This window comes from Micropterus dolomieu, linkage group LG06, assembly GCF_021292245.1.
Source record: "Micropterus dolomieu isolate WLL.071019.BEF.003 ecotype Adirondacks linkage group LG06, ASM2129224v1, whole genome shotgun sequence".
NCBI classification, from domain to species: domain Eukaryota; kingdom Metazoa; phylum Chordata; class Actinopteri; order Centrarchiformes; family Centrarchidae; genus Micropterus; species Micropterus dolomieu.
Window position 1 is genome coordinate 26,469,139 of NC_060155.1, and position 21,603 is coordinate 26,490,741.

At 38.2% G+C, this 21,603-nt stretch overlaps 1 protein-coding gene across 1 annotated transcript in view; it reads left to right on the forward strand.

Annotated features, from left to right (window-relative positions):
- The window catches only part of astn1 (astrotactin 1), a 398,026-nt gene that overhangs the window by 69,845 nt on the left and 306,578 nt on the right, over window positions 1–21,603 (forward strand). The window contains exons 2-5 of the mRNA XM_046052123.1: window positions 3,676–3,857; window positions 17,730–17,980; window positions 18,390–18,532; window positions 20,872–21,021. Coding sequence (XP_045908079.1) covers window positions 3,676–3,857; window positions 17,730–17,980; window positions 18,390–18,532; window positions 20,872–21,021 — 726 coding nt within the window. The remainder of the gene's footprint in view (window positions 1–3,675; window positions 3,858–17,729; window positions 17,981–18,389; window positions 18,533–20,871; window positions 21,022–21,603) is intronic.

Below are 21,603 nucleotides of genomic sequence, written 5' to 3' on the forward strand. Positions count from 1 at the left end.
GCCATTTGCTTTGCAGGTATTTGCTTATAAACCAAAGTATTAGACAAATTTAAGGGATCACAAACATTATTACAGTTCATTTTGAGGGGAACATGAATTGTATGGCAATCCCTCCAAAAGCTGTTGATACATTTCACTCTGACCCAAAACTGTCAACCTCATGGTGGGGCGAGATGAAAAGTCAGGGGATCCCCAAAGTCTGCAGGATTAATTCCTCTGGAAACAATAAACTTGTGGAATAAATTGAATGAACCACCCGGCAGAACAACATTGCCATTCATAGAACTCTAATGCTTTAGATTAGTTTGCGACACACTGTGAAAATTCACCAACTGAACACCGTCATTCAGTTAAATTGTGTCATCTCAATGGCCAAGCTGGCCCTGATGACATCACCAGGATTATCTTTCTCAGAGTTGACAAAATAGCTCCAGAGCCCCAGAAGCCATCATACATTTTCCCAGGCTAAATTGCATCACTTATAGTTTTCTGACCTCAAAGTGGAAAAAAAATTGATTCTCCCCCTTAACTAATAACAAAGTAGCAAAACAATAGTTTGAATAAAACAATAGTTTGAACAAAACAATAGTTTGAACTTAGATCCTTCATGCAAAGGTATGAATTACAGACACAGGCAAAGCGGACCAAACAAATGAAAATAATGTAATGCCCTGAATCAATTGAGACCCACATTGTGCAGGTGCAAAGGTGGTGTAACTCAATACAGATTCCTGAAGTTTTGCACACTGTGTAAAAGCCTGTGATCAGCAGTAAAATCTTGCTTGCAACTACACCGTAGACAGTAATCAGTGCGATGGTCTTATGTAGCATGGGGTTAGCTGTGTTTATATATAGATCTCTAACACAAGGCCCTTACAGTGATAAGTAGGTTTTGTGGTGTGAGAACTGGATGTCTTGAGGGTTTCATGCTTTCATACTCTTCTGATTCCTTCTCCTGGCCTTCCAGTCCTTGTTGTTCCCGTCCTAATTCTCATCTCCCATGCTGACACAAGTTCCTTAACATACTACTTGAGTCACTCAGTTCTGGGCTTTTTCTTTTGATCAGGCCTAATCCTCTTTATTATTTACAGACCGTGATTTCTCCCTGCAACCATTGCTGCGCCGCCACACGAATAAACCAGCATATGTGGACTTTGATCAATTATGGACTATTCGCTAATGGACTGTGTCCCTGCAGTACAATCCCACCATCCTTCTCTGCTCTGCATAGTGCTTGCACTGCTTCTCTGTTAAGTTCATTGTGACTGTGTGTAAAAAGAGCTTTATATTATTTGATAGCTTGTATACCGGCAGAGCTAACATAATATATCTGGATAATAGATTTGTGTACAGAACAGGGTCATGCTAGCAATTAGTGTAATAGTCTATTTAATGACACAGTGTCCAAAGTAATCTATAAACAGTATAAGGATGTGCACTGTGTACCGTCCTACAAATGGTGGCATTAAACAGGACCTGATGTGCAAAATCCTAATTAGAAATTTGAAAGGGAATGAGTGTGGCAGCTACCAACAATCGAAACTATAAACCAGTAATGTATAATATTTAAATATGCAGGTCAGAAAATGTGGCACGTATATTATTTTTATGAGAAAATAAATACAGATTAGCACTTTAAACAATTTGTAAGTTCTTCCTTTAATCTCCTTCCTGTGAAAACCATATATCTCCAAACATCAGCTCTTGATGATTTAATAATAATGGTCTGTTTTCAGCTTTCTGATAATGCATTTTTCATATAATCCATTGGGTTTTTTTTAATGGTTTATTAAGCTTATTCATGGGCTAACAGTGAGTTGCTGAATGGATTACTGCAAGAAGTAACAGACATTCTGGAAATTATTTGTATTTAAAACAGTGAAAATATAAACACTATTATGAACTGAAAAAAAAGCCTTTGTTAAAATACTTTTGATAGTTTAATTAATTAAATATAGAGACTAAGGAACTATGGAATAAATTAGCTCGACGTGCTGTACACTAGGGTGAAAGCAAGGTAGTTGAGTGTACCTAGTAAGCAAAGAGTTGGTCATTTCCAGGTTACAAAATGTCTAGATGTCTAGATTTGATGATAGGTTGAATTTTGTTTTACTGAAAATACATATCTCTGTTACATACTGTATAACCACTAAGCATGTCAAATGATTACATTTCAATGCTACACATTCTTACACGCGCACACGTTTGTTCCTCCATCCCCATGGGAACATTTCATTGACATAATGCATTCCCTAGCCCTTTACCCTACGCTTAACCATCACATCTACATGCTAACCGTAACCATTACCTGCAAATACCCAAATCGTTGGTTATTGGATATTGTTGTAACTCCAGCGAAAGCACATAATTTGGCCAAGAACATACAGTAGATGTAGTTCCTATAGGAGGAGTTTGTTTGTTTCTATAGTTCGTAGAGGATTCGGTCTGAGGTCCCTGTTGCACTTTCTGTGATCTCTGTTTCGATTTAAGTCTTCCAGTCAGCGCTCTTACTTCTCATGACTCATGAGCCTTATGCATCTTTGCTACTCTCCACACAACAGAAAATCACCCATAAAGCTCTGTCATGCATTTATAATGTTTTCCATTTCTGCACTGTGTGTGTTTTGGCATACATAACTAATACTTCAAACAGTGAGGAGTGCAACGTATTGTCTGAGGAATTGAGGTATGACACAAAGCACCGTGTTTCTTATGCTCCACTGCTTCCAAAAATTCACTGTTTACTCATCTTTATCTTTTGAGTTAAATCATTTCTTGTGATTTTTTTGTTCTTCCTAACTTGCATATAAACTCTGCAGCTGTTAGAGAGGTTTTAGGAATGGGCAGAGGTGATGACTGGCACTCACTACCCAAAAAATGCAATTGGTCACCAATTACTCACACACCATAAGATACTTTTTCAAAAGAACTAAACAAAAGGTAGACAGTTGTTCATACCTATTTTATCTTTTCACCTAAGTTGTCATTGGATTGTACCGTTTCAATGACTGCTTACAATAATACAAAGTCATAACTTGGAGCTAGATGCTGACATCAGCACACTAAAATGCTCACAGTGTCACTGTTAATATGCTGATAATTAGTAGGTCTAATGTTTACCATGTTTACCACCTTAGTGAATTGTGTAAACATTTACTTATCAGCACTAAACACAAACTACAGCTGACCATCTAGCATGACCACATCGTGATGCTACATGATAAATCAGGGGATCACCAAAGTCATCTTCTGGGAACCATGGATGTGTGTACCAAATGTTGTGCCAATTCATCCAGTAAATGCTGACATATTTTACTGGATACATGAAAATGTTGACCTGCTGGTGGCACTAGATAAATACTCAGCAGATCCTCAAAGTCATTAGGTTTTATCCGCTGGTAAATATAGATCATTTCATGGCAATACATCAAATAGTTGTTGAGATAAGTCAATGGAAATTTAAGGAAATGTCAGGGATCACCAAAATTAGGAGGATTTGTTCTCAGGCGACTATAAAAACTGCAAGGCAATTAATTATTTCAAGCTGGACCAAAGTGGTGGACAGCTAGTGTGACTCAAAATGTTAAATAGCGCCTGTCCTGGTTGACAGTTACATAAAACTCTCTTAAAAATGAACTCATTTAGTCCCCTTTGTTTGTCTGGTGTCTCTGGCAGAGATCTCTGGGAATTCAGAGGACATCCCTCTGGTGCGCTGGAGGCAGCAGTGGCTGGAGAATGGCACTCTGCTCTTCCACATTCACCACCAGGATGGCAGCCTGAACCTCCCGGAACCGACCGAAGACCCGGCCAACGATTCTGCAAAGGAGGAGCTCCGCATCCTGCACATCTCTGTCATGGTAAAACTCTCTGTTCTGGGGCTGAATGAAAAAAAAAAAAAACTGCTAAAAAACAGTTTTGAAGGGTAATATTACATTAGCTTAACATGTGACGTGCAGTCAAGTACTTTTTAATTGGCTAAAATCTTTAATTTACAAAATTTTAATGATAAAGGAAAAGTTGCTTTCCTTTCTGACTGTTTCATTGAGATTGATGTGGAATTTAAATATGTCAAGTTGTATTAGTGTGGTTGAGTTATTTTCCCTGAAGCTGAAACATCCTCAGAGATATCATCATTGAGATAAAATAACATGTCATTCCCCCCTGTTTTTGTTTCCCCGTGTATTCCAAATGAAACAGCTGACTGCACACTTTTTTCAGAGTAAAGGTTTTAGGGAGCAGATAAATCCTGCAGATGTCTGTCATGGTACAACAACCATTTTAGAAGCAACAACGTTTCATTTACAAAATATCTCTGTATCTTACCGTTCACTCTCTGGTACTCTTCTTTGTTCCAAATGTACATCATATCTCAGTCAAAGATTTTACAAATGCTCTGTCACTCCACTGCTAGATTTGTTTATATTGGACATATAACGAATGCATGTCATGCACTCCAGCCTGCTGTTCCTCAGCCTGCTACAGGACACGGACATGTTCAACACAGAGTATCGGTGTGTTACAACTATACAGACATAGAGGAGTCTGGGTGAACTTCTGTATGAAAGCAGTGGAAATAGATGTATACTTTTACCTTTTTTATGTCAGAGAGACATTGTACAGACCATAGGCAGCGAAAAATTTTGTATTTCCTTGTGGAACATGTATTTATAAAGTTCTACATTTCAGTTGCAGAATACAGATTTTTGCATGCCTGCACTGTATCAAACCTTATCTGCTATGTCGGCAGAGTAGGAAATGAATCCTTAGATCTTGCAGCTTCCTCCTCTTGCCTGAGGAAATGTATATTTATTAGATCTTAGATATGCCACACCTTCTCCCAGTGCCCTTTTCCAGCCCAAAGACATTACAATCGTGCTTTGATGGATGATATGTATTTTCAGACATTGAAAGCATATTATAGCTGCATACACAAATGATTAGTCAGCTTGAGAAGACTTTTGCCAGCAGCTACATCTGCTGAACGGAGGCAGGGAGCGCGCTTCAACACCGCTGAATGTCACCAATCTTGAGACCTTGACACAAATAACTGACCTTGATTATCCTCTGCATGTTTTGCATGTAATAGCGAACATCAAGCCAATCTACTGGGCGCACAGGGTTGAGTGGTGACAACATTTTTATGTGGAAATGAGATAACCATTGCAGAGGTTCTGCTTCTTACCTCTTTGATTTTCCTCTAATCTCACATTTTTACTCAGCGCTCTATCTGCATTTCACATCCCATCAACCTCAGGTCCGTGTCTTTGTTGCTCCCTGCTTTGCTAATTCCTCATCCTGAAAGAGCTGCGGTGGTAGCGCTGCCACAAGGGTGTTTTTGTGAAGGTGTGGGTAGAGAAGGATTAGCATGCAGATATGAGCAGACCGTGACAACAGATGGAAGCGGTGTTGCCGCTGTGCTGCCCAGGCCCCGCTGCAGCTTGCCACCCGGCTGGAGGCCCCGACCTATAAATCCAAAGCCGTGTCACTTGTTCAGCTCCTGGCGGATACAAAAAGGATCTTGTGAAGGCTGCTTTACAGGCTTTTTAAGTGAAGCACACACCTGTCACTGGACCGCCTTTCACTGTGTGTCTTGGGAGACTGCAGCACTCAGTACAGTTAGCAGTCTGGGAGACGTGGGAAATAAATGAGGTACAACTGTAAATATCATAATAGCTCTAGGTCTCAGCAGCATCTTAGGTAACCCTTCTGGTACATGGTTATGCAACAAGCAGCAGGGAGGACATGTGATAAAACAAAGGATAGTTCCGGTGTAGTTCCATTTGGGTTTCTGAGTAATATTAACATTGTACTCACCAAAGTAATTGCTGAGACCTGGCGACATTGCTACAGCAAAGTCCAATGGGCCAACTTGTCTGAAGGTGCCTTTAGACTGTGTGGAACAACAGTCGCGTAAACTTTATTGCATGTCACACTGTGTGAGATGGGTCTAAGCAGATCACGGTCACATGTCAGACTGTACGATATCAATTAAATAGGGCTGTCAGACTAGTCGCAGTGCCATTATCATCAGATAGTATCCTAGAGTCCCACAAAGTTTTTTGGTTTTGCCTTCATCATTTTTTTTTTTTTTGCCTAAACTTTATTTAAAAATGGCACCAGCTAAATGTTGCACCAACCAGTCTATCCTGCACCATTCCATGTTGCCTGCTAATTGGTTGGTGTGTAGAAGTGGGTTGCAGCAACTACATTTATAACACTTTCTCAATTTCGCTGACAGCTGTTTTTGGTTGCCAAAGCTCCAAATTATCTGTTGATGTGGTCAAAGACCATCATTTTAGATTGATGACCAAAAAGTTTGCCAGGTCCCCTGACGATTGTCAGCTTCTATCTGAACTAGGCCAAAATCGTGTGAAGGTGCCTTAATTCAGAAGGTTGTAAACAAGCCAACAGTTTAACCAGATAATCTAAACGCTTTATTTAAATGTAAAACCAAAACCCAAAATGTCAGAAATAATCCCTCATTGCACAGAAAAAAATGTTCATGCACGGCTATGCCAAGTACGGTCGGTCAAAATGGATGTCAGTCTCGTGTTTCTTGCTGTGTCTGAATTTTGTGATATAACAACATTCCCAGTAGAGTTCTGCAAGGACCTCAGACCTGAACCTGGACCATTCCTGCTTCTTTAAGGCCGGACTACAACAAACTGGTACTGGATTGGTACTATCAAACCTGACTCAAGACACAGAGCTATATTTTTGCTATGTGTTTGACATTTTTACTTAAACAAAATACTTAATAATAAATGTAATGATAAGCAATTTTTTAAAAAAAACAAAAAAAATGTGTTGATTCATTTCTTGTTGATCAATTACTTTACCATTTGTTTCCGCACCAGATAAAAGTATCCACATGCTGCCAACAGCCTGTATCCTACCTTTCCGTTAACATTTATCTCAAGGGTTGCGTTTTACAATGTTGTTGCCATGTTTTTATCATGCACGGTAAATGGACTTGAAATGGTCCCCAGACTGCACATCCCGGCCAGGTCAGCACAGCCAGGAAGCTGAACGTCTAATCTGCCACAGTTCATTGCCTGACCACCGTGAGGCTGTTTATGACTAATGGATGAGTTGGGACTGCAGCATTTTAAGGATTGAAGACTTGCCAGACTTATTATGGGGAATCAGGTTCAATGAACTGCACCAAAGTTGGGGTCCGAGGCCAGAAAAGCATTTTTGGTCTGTTAATCCAGCCAGGCTATAATTTTACCTGAGAGTTAAATTTTGCCCGATCATTATTATATTATTTTCAGTTGCAGTATTGAGGAAGATATAAACATTTGAACCAAGAAGTGAGTGAAATTCTCTATTTATACTCCTGTATTTTTGAAGCACTGATCCAAAGTTGGAGGCTTCCTCATGCAGGGTTCAAGCTTCTCCCTTTGCATTCACATCCAACAAGGTGACCGCAGTGTCCTCCACTGGCCACGGCTGGTCATCCATAATAGATGACTAACCTTGTGTATGTCTGTACCAACACCGGGTAAGGCACTGGCAGTTCAAACACACGTTACCAAATTCAGCTTGAAGCTTACAGGCAAATAAAGGCAAATAAAAAGACTGCATATTTAAAACAGCATCAGATATTCAATACCTATTAAGATTTTTAAACTCCATTATATTGTTGCTATGCTATGCACACTTTTTAACTTCCAAATTTTAATCAGCTTTTGTTTTGCCACAGGGCCCCAGTGGATCAGTCCAATCATCACATACATGGTAGAGGTATCCAAATCAAACCATGTCAATTACATTATATGAAAGACTAATATGTTTTTTCAAGCTTGGGGGTTCGATTTCATGTTTTTTCCCCTTGTCCGTTTCTTTAAGCTCTATTTTTTTTTCCTCAGAGGCCAAAAAGCAAATTTTCAATTTAAATATAGAGGCACCACTCTCTGTAGTCATCATAAATACTGCAGATCTGGTCCATTTTGCTGGATGTTGAGCGGTTTGGGCAATATGGCCAGATTTGGTTTACCTCAGCTGTGTGGAAGGCCTTGACGTCCATGTTTGTTGTGGATCAGTAGTGTGAAAAAATACCCTCACTGTGCCCACTCAACCCAAAAGGTGAGGAGCAGTCAAGTCTGTCAGAGCCTTATGGTGTATCTGATGTTAACTGCAGCAAAATACTGCCAGGCTGCTCCTTTGTTTTAGTCTACTTTGCGCTTCCTAAAAAATATAAACAACAAACATACTGTAGGTTTAAGCAGCAATTTAACACTAAATCCTTTTATTGCAATCCTTTTTTTGAGTTAGTGAATTATATGTACACTTTATTACACTATCTATTGATCCTGGTCCTCCAGACACTCCACCATGAGGCAACGTCACATTCACATATAAATACAGCAGTCAACTGTCAGAAGTGTGGATAGTAAGAGCAAGAAAGATTGTGGGCGTGCAACTGAGATTAGTAGAAATACTACAGACGTAGAAATACTTCCTCAACTGCTTGTAAGGCAGTAGTTCACAGTTTTTATTAGTGTTTGTGTATAGTGCACCTTAAGACGTTTACTAGCATTTATTTATTCGCATCGCCTATTCCGTCTTTCTTCCTCTGCTGCAACGTGAGTGAGTGATGCATTTTAAAGATTCGTGTATAGAGATATTTTGGGGTAGTTGGTTAAACTCCTTGCAGTGAGAAGAATGAAGAGCGTTTAGATGTTTACAGAGAATATATAAAATCCTAAAAACAAAAAATCTGGAAAATCAAAAGATTTATTTTGTTTTCCAAGAAAATACCATATTTTGGAAGATTGTTAGCTTATTACATTTCAATACTTTACTGTACATTTTCTGTTGTGAAAATACAGCAAATGCATTAAATTAAAAACCTTCTCATTTGCTTTGTAGCAAAGATTCATACTTGTCTCAGAGCTCTGAGCTTCTATGTGTGTTGATCAACGCTTTACATTCTGAGGAAATCCCTGTACCATGATTATATTTCTGTACATGATCATGGCAAGTATGCAGGGCCCTAGCCAGGATTTTTTATCTCCCTACATGATGCTATTTTAAAACCCTCTCAGAACAAAAACAAAATCCCTTTATTTTGCTAAAATGTTAATAATGTTTAATAATATACGTTTTTGCCAGAAACAGACAAATATAATTATATTAAGTCTAAAAATATCAACATCTGCCTGTGTGTAATTGTGGATAAACAATAGTAAACAAATCTGTAAGGTTTCAGCATGGCAATTTACTTCCTGAAAGACCAGGAAAGTTGTTACATTTAGTTTCAGTATGAGTCTACAGCTGTCAGTGATAATGGTAGCGCTTTCTGTACCACAATTCATTTCACAATTTATAATTTTCCAGTGATCTTTCAATCTTTAAAATGTTATATAACCTATATTGGGAGCAAGAGTCACAGGGATTCACACAGACACAGAAATATCACACATCCGTCAGTTTATGGGGGGAGATGGTCATCTTGACACAGCACAGCTCCTGGATTATTGACATTCATGTGGTGACCCTCCTAAAACCTGCGTTGATAGCATTGATCGTATAAACCCTAAATCAATGTGGCCCTGACCACTTGTAAAGCAGTAGCCTCGGCTGAATCCCTGCCTCCAGAGCGGCTCTCTGAGCATCACAGCGTGGCGTGTTTTTGAAAAGCCTGCAGAGCGAGAAAAAACAATCCATAGCTTCCCTATGGGCTGTAAGGACACAGCCCAAGTACCCGGCCTGTATGTAGTGCTGCTGAATCTGTGATGCAGACAACAAGGCACCATGGGTTGGTTTTTAAACAAAAACAAAACAACAAAATGAAAATCACTGTTTTAGCAGAAAAAAATACTTCCTTTTTTACACTGAAGATGCACTAATCAATATTTTTCTTTTGCTCATAGATAAAGTATCTTGAACTTGTTTGTTGTTTCCTTCTTATTCATCCTTACTACTAAGTATCAAAGCTTCTCTGTTATCTGAGCTTACTAAAGTGCACCTGTGTTCTCACACCACTTCATCTTTCATTCATCTTCACTACTATACATTAATGGAGATCAAATTAGACAAACGTAGTAAGTCCAAGTAACAGAAGTTGAACTAGGGTACACAGCAGTTTTGTGGAACTGGGAGGTTACATGACCAAACTACCAAACCATGATCACTGTGGTGTATCATTTTTCGATTATTGTGTTGCTCTGTGTTGGGATTTTAGCAAAGACCAGTGTATCATAAAGCAGACAGCATGCTTTTACAAATCAGACTTGCACAGAAGCTGAAATGTCACATGCTGCTCGTCTGGCTTATTGTCCCTTTGCAAATTTATAGGACACCACTCCGGCTTTACACTGAAAGAAAATGAACCATGGACCTCAATTTAATTTCCTATACAGACAACCCTGACTGAAAGACAGGACATAAAAAAAACACAAAATACAGAGGCAGCATTGGCTGTGTCATTACCAACGCTGTCTTTCACTTTTTTCCATTTTCAAGGTACTGCCCATACAGGGAAATGTTTCTAGTTACACTTTTATTTAATATATAAATGTTAATCAGGGAAATCAGACATTTCCATTATACACGATGCAAATTGTAAAAAAAAAAAAAGAATATATATATACTGTATTTTAGCAGTTCCAGGTAGAGTGGTCCTATAAAAGAAAATATAAGCCATATTCTTTTTTTCAGAGTGGAGAATTGAGTAATGGATTACAAGGTAAAATATTGTATAAAAGAGAAAGAGCTGATAGTCCAAATGCATGTGAAAAAGGTTACTTTAAAGTGTGATTATCTCCTTCATTTATATGACATTCCCTTCCCGGGACAAGAAGTTCTGTCTCGTCTGATCCCAAGCACTCAGTGATCATCAACAATTCCCCAACACTAATAGTAAATGAATATCGCATGGTTTTATGCAGAACACCTAAGCTATTATTTCCCTTGCAATCTTCCGTATATTTCAAATATTCGGGGGTATTAATTAGTCACATCCGAACAAAAGCAAAAATTTGTTTTGGGTTTGTGCAGATGAAACCTTGGGAATGATAGTCACTTGAACTGATTAAACATTCAAACACAAATACACAATACAGGACTAACAGTGCAGATACACTCAATTCAAGTCAACAGCAAATTTACAAAATACACAGTTCTCAACGACAAACACAAGATATTTATATGAAGGATGTTTTTGGTCATAATTCAAATCAAACGTCTAAATAGAAAATTATAAGAGATAAAATTAAATAGGACCTGTCCATGGTGTACCTTGTCTTTCGGACGATATCAGCAGGGATTGGCTCCAGCCCCCCGCGACCCTGTAAACAGGATAAGCAGTTGATGATGAGTGAGTGAATGATAAATTTAAAAAGATTATTATTATTACTACACTGCTAGGAATATACTCAGGCCATGATTAAATTTAAAAAGAAAAAGTGACAGTAAATGCAACCCGCTTAAATGGAAACTGTAAACTGTATTGTTAAGAAGAAATGGAAAATGGCAGTGGAAATAAGAAATGGGAAACATCAAATATGAAACTCAAAATGGGAGACTATGGTCTATGGTCTAACTTCTCTTGCAAATTAGTTTTAAAGAATTGTTAGATAATTGGATTAAATTGAATTAAGAGGACCGCTTTTGTAATGTATTTACAGCTACTTAAAACATCTGACTCAAGTATACAACCATGACTCTGTTTAACTTCAAGAGAAATAATGTAATTTGCAGTTTTACATTAATGACTTCTCACCACAGAGACTAAAACTCTATGACGGCGTCATGCTATATTAGCTTCTATGAAATACACCAAATTGAATGAAATGATTCAAGCCATTTCTGTCATTAATACTCATTTCTAGTGGAGAAACCCCACATGTGACGTGTGTGAAATGGGTTTGTGACTTTCACATTTGTTCAATGTCAAAATCAGCACTGGATCATAAAGCCTATTGCTAATAATCCTCCCAACTAAAGTTTTATTTCATTTCATTGTAGGTATTAAATATTATACTTTGACAGCATTAACCCTGGCTTCAGGAGGTAGTGTAATAACAAATATATGAGGTGGTTCAATATATGAAAACTGTAAATTTCCATCTTTAATATTGTAACTTAATATCAAATCCAATCAGTGGCCCTATGTCTATGATAAAGTGGATTATATTTAAAACAAGAAACTTCTTTTTGCTATCTTGTAGCTGTCAGATAATCTAGATCTTTCCGCCTCCCTGCATCTTAATGCCTTGCATTCAAAGACTAAGTGACAGATTGATAGCTCAGCTCTAATACCATGCCTGCTCTGTCAGACTGAGAAAGGCCATGTCTTCTCTCTTCCATTCAGGACTTACATGACAGGAGTGTAAGTCATAAGGCGCGCTGGTGCCATTATAACATCATCCTCATCCGTTAGTAAGTGGATTATGGGGCTGGAGCGCTGGCATGCTTTGATGTGTGGTTTGGTTTTATTGGCTCTGTAAGAGGACACAGTCCACTTAGTCCTCACTTTGAATCTAAGTAATGCCTGACATTAAACAGTTTTTTTTCCATATTGTCTATATTAGCCGCCTCTATGCATGGGCGCTAATGCAGGTTGATAGGTTTGAATTACATTTGTCACTGAAGTAGATTTGATTGAAAACCATTTGAAGTACTTGACATTTGACATCTTATTCTAGTTTACTCAGGGATGAATGAAACATTGGTGATAATTTAAATATAAATCTGCACTTTGTTAGTAACAACAAGAACCAAATTAAACCTCTTTTCCAACATTAACAGTATCATATTATAGTAGTAATACTATAATGCTGTGATTGTGCTAATTTGTCATAATTAGCAAAGCAAATGTGTAAAAGGGATGTTTTAGAGAAACATTAAAGAGCAACTTAACACTGGATTTTGACTTAAACAACCCCTGTGATTACCACACGACCATGACCATTGATACTCCCATCCTCCTCACAGCTGGTTGTTGCTCCAGCACCTCTCTCTCTTTCCCCGTGACTTTCTACAATGGATGTTTTTCAATTGTTCATCTCACTTTTATTTAAAACAGATGTCTACACAGGGGGTATTGTGTTTCACTCATATGTAACTGTGACTAACCTACTTTTGGTTGCATTCTTTGAATCTCTCTTCTTTTTAAGATTTTAGTGCTGACTTTCAGAGCCTTAAATGGTCAGGCCCCACGTTACATCCTGGACGTTTTGAAGCCGTATTCCTCTGACCGCACTCTTCGGTCCTCTGGCCAGAACCTACTTGCAGTCCCTAAGACCCGTTATAAGACCCGAGGGGACATGTCATTTCAGTCTGTTGCTCCCAGACTGTGGAACGCTCTGCACCTGTCCATGCGTCTGGCAGACACTGTTGTCTCTTTTAAAAAGGATCTGAAAACATGTCTATTTAAGAAGGCTTTTGGTTGATGGGTTTTCACTAGTGTCATTTTAATTTTATATATTTATATACATTTTATACTGTTTGTTTTTATTTACTCTTTTGTATAGCACTTTGTGATTTTATCTGAGAAAAGCGCTTTATAAATAAACTTTACTTACTTAGTTACTTCAAATTACAACTCAAAATGGAAGTCATATATACAACTATGGCTCCATGAATTTTAAATGACAACCAGAACCAGTAATACCTGGATTCACACAGATTTGATGTATTATGGCCATATCAAGTTGATATTTCTAACATGTAAGCGAATGTTTACATGTCAAGCAGATATGGAGCAACATTAGAATTCATTTGTCGTATCTCTGGCAACCTCTGTGTAAGTCTACCATTCACTCTCATATCTATGGTTCGGTCCTTATCAACTCCTGAGTGAAATGTCTGGCTCGTCAGGTGTTCAGTGGTTTACTATATTAACTAACTGGCTGTCTTTGTCTGTCTGCCTTTTGGCTCTATCAGCTTCATAAATGAAGACCATAGTGTATACTCCCATAATTCAGTTGTTATCTACAGAATGTGATAGTGCCCTATAGGTAACATACTATTGTATTTAGTGTACTGTCACTGTTTAATTTGAGTTTGAATAGGGGACTTCATCAGTCACTTTCAAAGTGCTGAAAATTTAATCATTACAAACCAAATTACTCTGGTCTCCTTTTTGACCACTGTGCATGCAGATTTACTGCATAAGTGGCCCATATCATGGTGTCATTTGTTAATGTCCTTGACTATGCAGATTAAGCAAACAACTTATGCAAATAGGCCTCCACTTTTGCCAATTTAAATTAATATGAGCAGCCAGAACTCTCATTTTATTCAGCCTCAGAATTCCTAATATGTTTGAAAAGGGATTTTTATGTAAATTACTGATTAAAATCTATTTTTCATTTCATCATTTTTGCTTATCTTTCCATAACTCTGCTTGTTTGACTGAGCTGACAGTTTCATTTTAACAGTTTTTTTTTTCTTCTTTTATTCCTTTTAAATGAGTTTTCACTTAACCCTTGTTATACTACTGTGGTTTAGGTCAAACTGTTGTTTTGCATTAATTGGTTACTTTCTTTCTTCATAATAATTTGCACTGGCATTGTATCTCTCAAATGACAATAAAAAAGCAAAAGAAGTGAAATGTCGGATTGGTTTGTGTCAGGGGATGCACCGTACAGGCAGTAAAGTCAGAAACATCTGTGCGTGCTGGAGGGAGAACTAACACAGTTGTTTTGTTTTAATGTTAAATAGGCATGTCATTTTCTGACTGAAAGGGATTTACTCTTTTTCATCTCCAGTGGAAAATTGCTGCTGTCTTTCTCTCTTTGTGCTGTCACCATGACATTTCCATAACTGTTTTTGACATTTTACAAATTGCAAATTGCAAAATGTGCCTGATTTTGATTTCAGTTCTTTGCTGGGTAGCATCAGATTAAGGCACAAGGATGTGGTAAATTGCATATAATGTACATGTAATATTATAATTGGTAACCTTAAAAATGCAACAAATGGAATTAGATTTTAAAAAGTTGAAAGATGAAACTGCCCTGAAATCTACTCTCATTCTCTTTGTTCATGGAAGAGATATGGTCTGTTATTCAAACTGACAATCGCTGTCTCTTTCCAGTGTTTCCACAGGCTGTGTGCTTTTGACTTGCCTTGACTTTGATCCATATCCTGCTTCTTGGCAAGATTCTCTGACTCTGCTCTCGCCTTTTCCGCTCGCTCTTTGACTCTCTCCATCTCACTGTCTCTCATTCTCTCCAGTTTCTGTCTGATTCTGTCTCTGTCCCCCCTCCTAACCTGTCCTCAGGGCAAGCTCAACGCCCTTCATCTGTCCATCTTGTGCCCGATCCTCAATCCTAGTGCTAGTGCAGAAGGTGCCGCATCCCTCAACTTCACAAAACACTGTCTCAAAAGTCATTAAAATCAGAGAGAAAACGAGTAAAATGAAAGTGGTCATGTGACCTGACCTAGTCATCTGATATCAGTGCTTCCTGGAGTACATGTGTGGGCTTTTTGAAATTCAGAGCCACAATCAACTTCAATTTCTCACTCTACCACAGGCTGTGAGCAGAGCTGTTGTCCTTATGACTTTTCTCTTAAACTAGAAAGACAAGCAGTCAGACTATCATAAAGATAACTTCCAGGATAGCTTATTTGGAAGAAAAAAAAAAGCCAAACATTAACAGTATGACTTAAACTGTCCATTGTAAACGTCAATTAGAGTTTACAGACCAACTTACTTACAAATTAGACCTTCTGAATTTACAGTACTGTAGTTCATTACACAGTTTCTCTAGGACTCTCTAGGCACCTCATTATGATTTTGAAGGCTATGCGATGTAAAATGGATATGTTAAAGATGCATTTTTCTCACTTCTTGGTACTTCTAATGCAAAGTATTTGCAGTGATCCAACCAACTAGGTAGTGATGACATGCGGCTAATTAACGTTACTTCCTATGAATGCAGATAATGTTATATAGCATTATTACAGCATTATTACTGACCTCTGTTGCTGCTATGTTCATTTCTGATGCTGCTATTATTAGTATAGATTCAGACATTCAGGTTGAATTGTGCACTTTACAATGCTCCAGTCACACCATGTTCACACCGCCTTAATAGACCTGCTCTTTTTTGTCTTGTTTATTGTTAACATTACATGGTTGTGTTGTAATTTGTCTTGTAAATTGTTTATTGTAAGCTTGTATTGAGCACCCAGGACCGCGAGAAACGGCATTTCGTTAAAAAAAATCCATGTTAGCTTTTGTGCTCAGCTTCCAGGCCACAGTCTGAAGAGATGTTTGCTTGTGCTATCCAACCTCACTTTTCCAGCAGTTGGAAAACAACAGACAGACTTTAATTAACAAACTTTCTGCCGCCTGACACGTAGATATCCTTTGAAGAATGACGAGAGGACGCTAGCTAAGCACGTTACCATGCTGCAGTTGGCATGGCTTGACTGGTCTTCAAATAAAATCCCTAGTCCTCTATGTTCAAGACCGAGACAAGGCCGAGTACTAGGTAGGTTCAGAGATGAGACTGAGACCTTCAAAGAGTGGTACTACACCACTAGTTCCAAGATCTGTGGCGAGTACAATCAGAACCGTTAATGATGACCATTATTGCCGAAAAGCGTGTTACCTATGTCAGAAATACAGTCATTGGAAAAGGAAGACGGGGTTTTGGACACATACAGAACCAAACTTTCCTTTCGTAATAAACCTTGTGTTATATAATGATAAATAAACTACCTTGTATCTTGTGTGAACTGGACTTAAATACAGTGGTTCCCAAAGCAGGTGTCACAGCGAGATTGAGCATAAACAGGCCAAGGGTGCTGCAACATTTACATTAACTATGTTTATATTTTTCAAACTCAGCAAAATTACATATCAAGAAGTCTAATATGCACTGCAGCTAAGATTGGTGACATGACAGGTCATGGTTGGCATAGAAATGGATCAAACACCCCTTCTGGCGCACAAGTTTCCATGTGTGTGGCAGTCAGCATCTGTCAGAGCAAGCAATGGAAGGGATTGTCACCGAAATCAAGCTCAAAGAAATGCTGATGTCCAACACCTGAGGCAACTGAACCTGAGCTGGCTAAAAGAACTAATATCTGACTGTACAGTGACTATACAGACAGGTTAAGGCAGGGACATGAATATCCACCATTGTCCCCATTTTATAGTCAGTATTTTAGTGCCATTTCCAACATCATTTCCAAGTTAGTTGGTTTCCTTATCCTGGCAGTACAAAAAGTGGAAAACAAGAAAAATAAATGTAAAATGTCAGTGGAGACCAGATTGAAGGTGTTCAGATCCTTTACTTAAGTAAAAGTATTAATACCACACTAAAAATAATCTGTTGATATTTTCAGCTAACTCAGCAAGAAAATGAATACTTATATATAGTCAAATAATTCCTTTAAAAATGTGGGAACCATTGCTTTAACAGCCAGGTCATTTACCACAGTACTTTCAGGGAGAAAATCGTTTATAGCGGCTGACAATTACTCATATCCCATATGGCCTTAATTTACTAGAAATCAGTCAAGAGACATGTATTGAACTTTCCTGTACTCTCAAGGTAAAATGACACAGCTTGAGTGCTACTGTCATTTGAAAACACTATGTGTGTTATTCACTAAATTTCATCTGCAACATTTTTGAAATTGTGCTGCGGGCAGCATGGCGTTGACTTTGATCTGTATTCTACTTGGCAAGATTCTCTGAATCCCCTTTGACTCTCTCTCTCTCTGCTTTTTTTTTTTTGCAAATGCCACCCTCCTCCCCTCAGGGTGGGATGATCGCCCTTCTGCTGTCCATCCTGTGTCTGGTCCTGATCCTCTACACCCGCAGGCGCTGGTGTAAACGGCGTCGCATCCCTCAGCCCCAGAAGAGCGCCAGTGCTGAGGCGGCTAATGAGATCCACTACATTCCCTCAGTGCTGATGGGAGGCCAGGCCCGGGAAAGCTTGAGAAACTCTCGTGGTCAGGGGCCGAACTCCAGCGGTACCCTCAGCATCAGGGAGACACCGATTTTGGATGGGTACAAGCAGGGTTTGGGTGGATGAGAGATGAATGTAATCTGAAATCGTTAAACCCTAAAACTAATCACTTGCACAAGCTGAAAATAAACAGGGTGCGTTAATGAGATGAATCATACGTGTGATTTGTTATTCCACATTTCACACTGATAAGAGGTTAGACATTGAAATGCACTACATAGAAAGCAGCTGGTGTAATGCAACCTGCACACAGCACACTTATGTCTAAATGTAGTAATCTGCAATGAGTTTTGAGGCTTAAGAATATAAAACTCGTTACCTTATCAGTACATTCTGTCACACTTTGAAATCTTGATTCCTTCATCAAGCACGTTAGCCGCTTGTGATACTAATTCTAATTTAGATAAGTCCAGATGATGTAACACTAATTGATTTCTACCTCATTCCCAGGTATGAGTATGACATTACTGACCTGCGTCACCACCTGCAGCGGGAGTGTATGAATGGTGGCGAGGAGTTTGCCAGCCAAGTCACCCGTACCCTGGACTCCCTCCAGGGCTGTAATGACAAGAACAGTATGGACCTCGCCCCTGGTAAGTTGACTGACAGCCAGGTCAGGAAAGACAGTGTGTTTATTATTATTTTTTTGTAATTAAACAAAGTCAATATAGACCTTCAGCTGACATTTTGACTCGTCATTGCAGCTTAAGCACAAGCAAAATTGATCAACAATTAAATCAAACGTCCATTGCCATTAAGTGTCCTAGTAAGCCATTGCTGTAAGCCAGCAGGTACAATACCCAGACCCTGAAACGAGCTCACCTAAAAGCCTTGCAGTAATGTTTAATGTTATTACCCCTGTGCTTTTCCTGCTATGACATGATATAACGTCTGCTGTGAAAAAGGTTTATTTGACATACATTTGTCAAGAGGCCAGAAACAAACCACCAAATGATTGCTAATATTGCTCCTTGAAAGCCAGATGTGTAAATATGCACATTAGTCATATCATCAACACAACTTTAGCTTTAACGCTAAAGCTAAAGATGAGTTTTGTTATTTCCAGCCAGTAGCACCTAATGCATGTTACCACAAGGTTTTGTGTAGAGATGTTTTTGTGGACTTCACACTGACAATGCATGTTTGCTTTAGAGAGAACTTGGAATATGTCATATTTATATATTTCACATTCCTCACATATTTCTCTAAAGCTGTACTAATCTATATTTTGATGTTAACTTTCTGCTCTCAAAGGGTTAAAACAATGAATTATTACTGCTTTCACTCTTTTTGGCATATTGTTTTTCATATTTGAACCACCTAATCTGGCATATACTGACATTGAAGTACCGCTAAATAATGCATGACATTTGTTTAATTAATGTAGTAGGTTGGGATACTAGGGGAGTTAAATGATTCCTCTTTTGTGCCTATAAAACTTTTCTAATCATATTTCTGTAATCATTTTAAATTACAAACTAACTAGATTCTGTATCTTTCACTTATCTGTTTAATAGCCTTCTTTAGTTTTCCCTCTCCACAGCCATAATTATTTAAATAAAATCAAAGTAATAAGACAGCATGTCAAAAAGGTTACATTTGGTAGTATTGGAGAGGGTTTACAAGCAGGGAACTGTATAATTACATTAACACAGTTGCAATAATTGAAATAATCAGCGTGAAACCAAAGTGAACTGGATTTTTAATTAAATACCTTAACGTGTTATTTTCCCATGTAGGTGGGAAGTAATCATCTAAATTAATGTAGACTGAATGATATGACTAAAGTTTGAGTTTCACAAACATGAAGGCTTCAGTGCTTTGTTAATGTAAAACACTTTTAAGAAAAGGGACAGCAAATACAAATGAGGCACTTGTTCAACAGTTTTTGTAATCAGTGTAAAAACATTACCCATGTGACTGATGCGGATAGTACACCAGATATAAATATCAAGGTATTTCTTCCAAAGCGTTTAATCTTTACACTTGAAATAACCAAAAAGGCTTATGTGCCTGGCAATGATATGTTTTAGAAGATCTGTTTTTCATAATCAGTGGATGTTGGAGTTGAGCACCACTCCCATGTGAATTACTCTATGAAGTGGAGGAGTTCTGATCCAGGTATACCCTCTGAATTTCAATTAGCAGCAGATTCACTGCTCATATTCATCAAGAGATCGGTTATGGTGACCGTGCTCTCACATGGTGTTCCTATAAAATCCAAACAGCTCCACCCCAGAGATGATGGAAGCGGAGTCATCCTGCACATTATGCATTTAAGATGGCTAATGCGATGAACTAGAGTAATAGTAAATGCAGGCAGAAAGCCATGCATGGAATATTGAACAATATAAACAACTTGAGAGGTCACTCAGAAAATGCCATAGGAAATTTGGACTAAAATAACAATGGCTGACATGACCTTTCCTCTAAAAATAATGGAATAGTTATATATATATATATTTTACACACACACACACACACACACACACACACACACACAAAAAGACAAAGAAAATGTGGTGAATAATTCCTTTAAGGATTCCATTAAAGAAATCATATTCTGTAACGATCTCATTTTTTTTTTTTGTTTTCCTAAACTTTATCTCCTAATGTTTACCAAAATAGATCATTTCATCCTCTGAGACTTAAATGCCTTCTGTATATTCCCTTAATGAGTTTTAATTTCATGCCAGCTTTACTCACTCTTTAATTTTGTCTATTTGACTTCTCCCCCAATAAACAACGTGCTGGTTTTCTTAGCATTACTATACTTTATGCTTGGTACATTTAAAACCTCCTACATCCAGCGAAGAACAACATGTTTTTCCAAGTGGCTGATTTCTCATTTTTGAGAGAAAACTTTCAGTTTGTGCCTCTACCACTAGCTTTTATTTTCTTGTGTTCATAATTGTATTCCACTTCTCCACAGTGAGTGACAACACCAAGTTGGCTCTAATGAACAAATACAAGGACAACATCATTGCCACGAGCCCCATCGATAGCAACCATCAGCAGAACACCTTGCTTCCACACAACACTTCCACCAGCCAACGCAAACGTCTTTCCAGCAACACTCGTGGTGAGTCACTCTGCCATAGATTTAGCCTTTGACAGTGAATAGAAGAAAATAGATCCGTTCGTCTACCCACAACCAGCAGCAAAAATACAACAGTACATTGTTTTATTTTTTGACATAAAGACACTGACTTAAATGTTGATCATTTCCACATTCTGCTCCAAATTCAATGATTTAGCGCTCCCGTTTTGAAATAATTTTATTTTACAAAAGACATTTGAATTTGACGATTGATAATTCACATAGCATACTTTAAAGTCAAACTGAAATCAGAATTCTCCTCACATGTTGTGTACAGAAAAATATACTATATTGATTTTAATAATGTGCATGGTTTTCCATTTTACAAAAGACAGCATGATTCTGATCATATAAAAGTTTCTAATTGGATCTACACGGGAGGCCTATAGTGTGAGCGGTGTGTTAGCAGAGCTGCAGCAGCTCCAGTGATCCGTCTCCGTCTACACGGGATGCTTTATATGGAGTGCCATTTGTGCAAGTAATGTCTTAGAGATTTTGTGTTTAGACGACATTGCATACACCACAAAGGAAATTAAGTAAATGCATAGTTAGCCAGTTTAGATG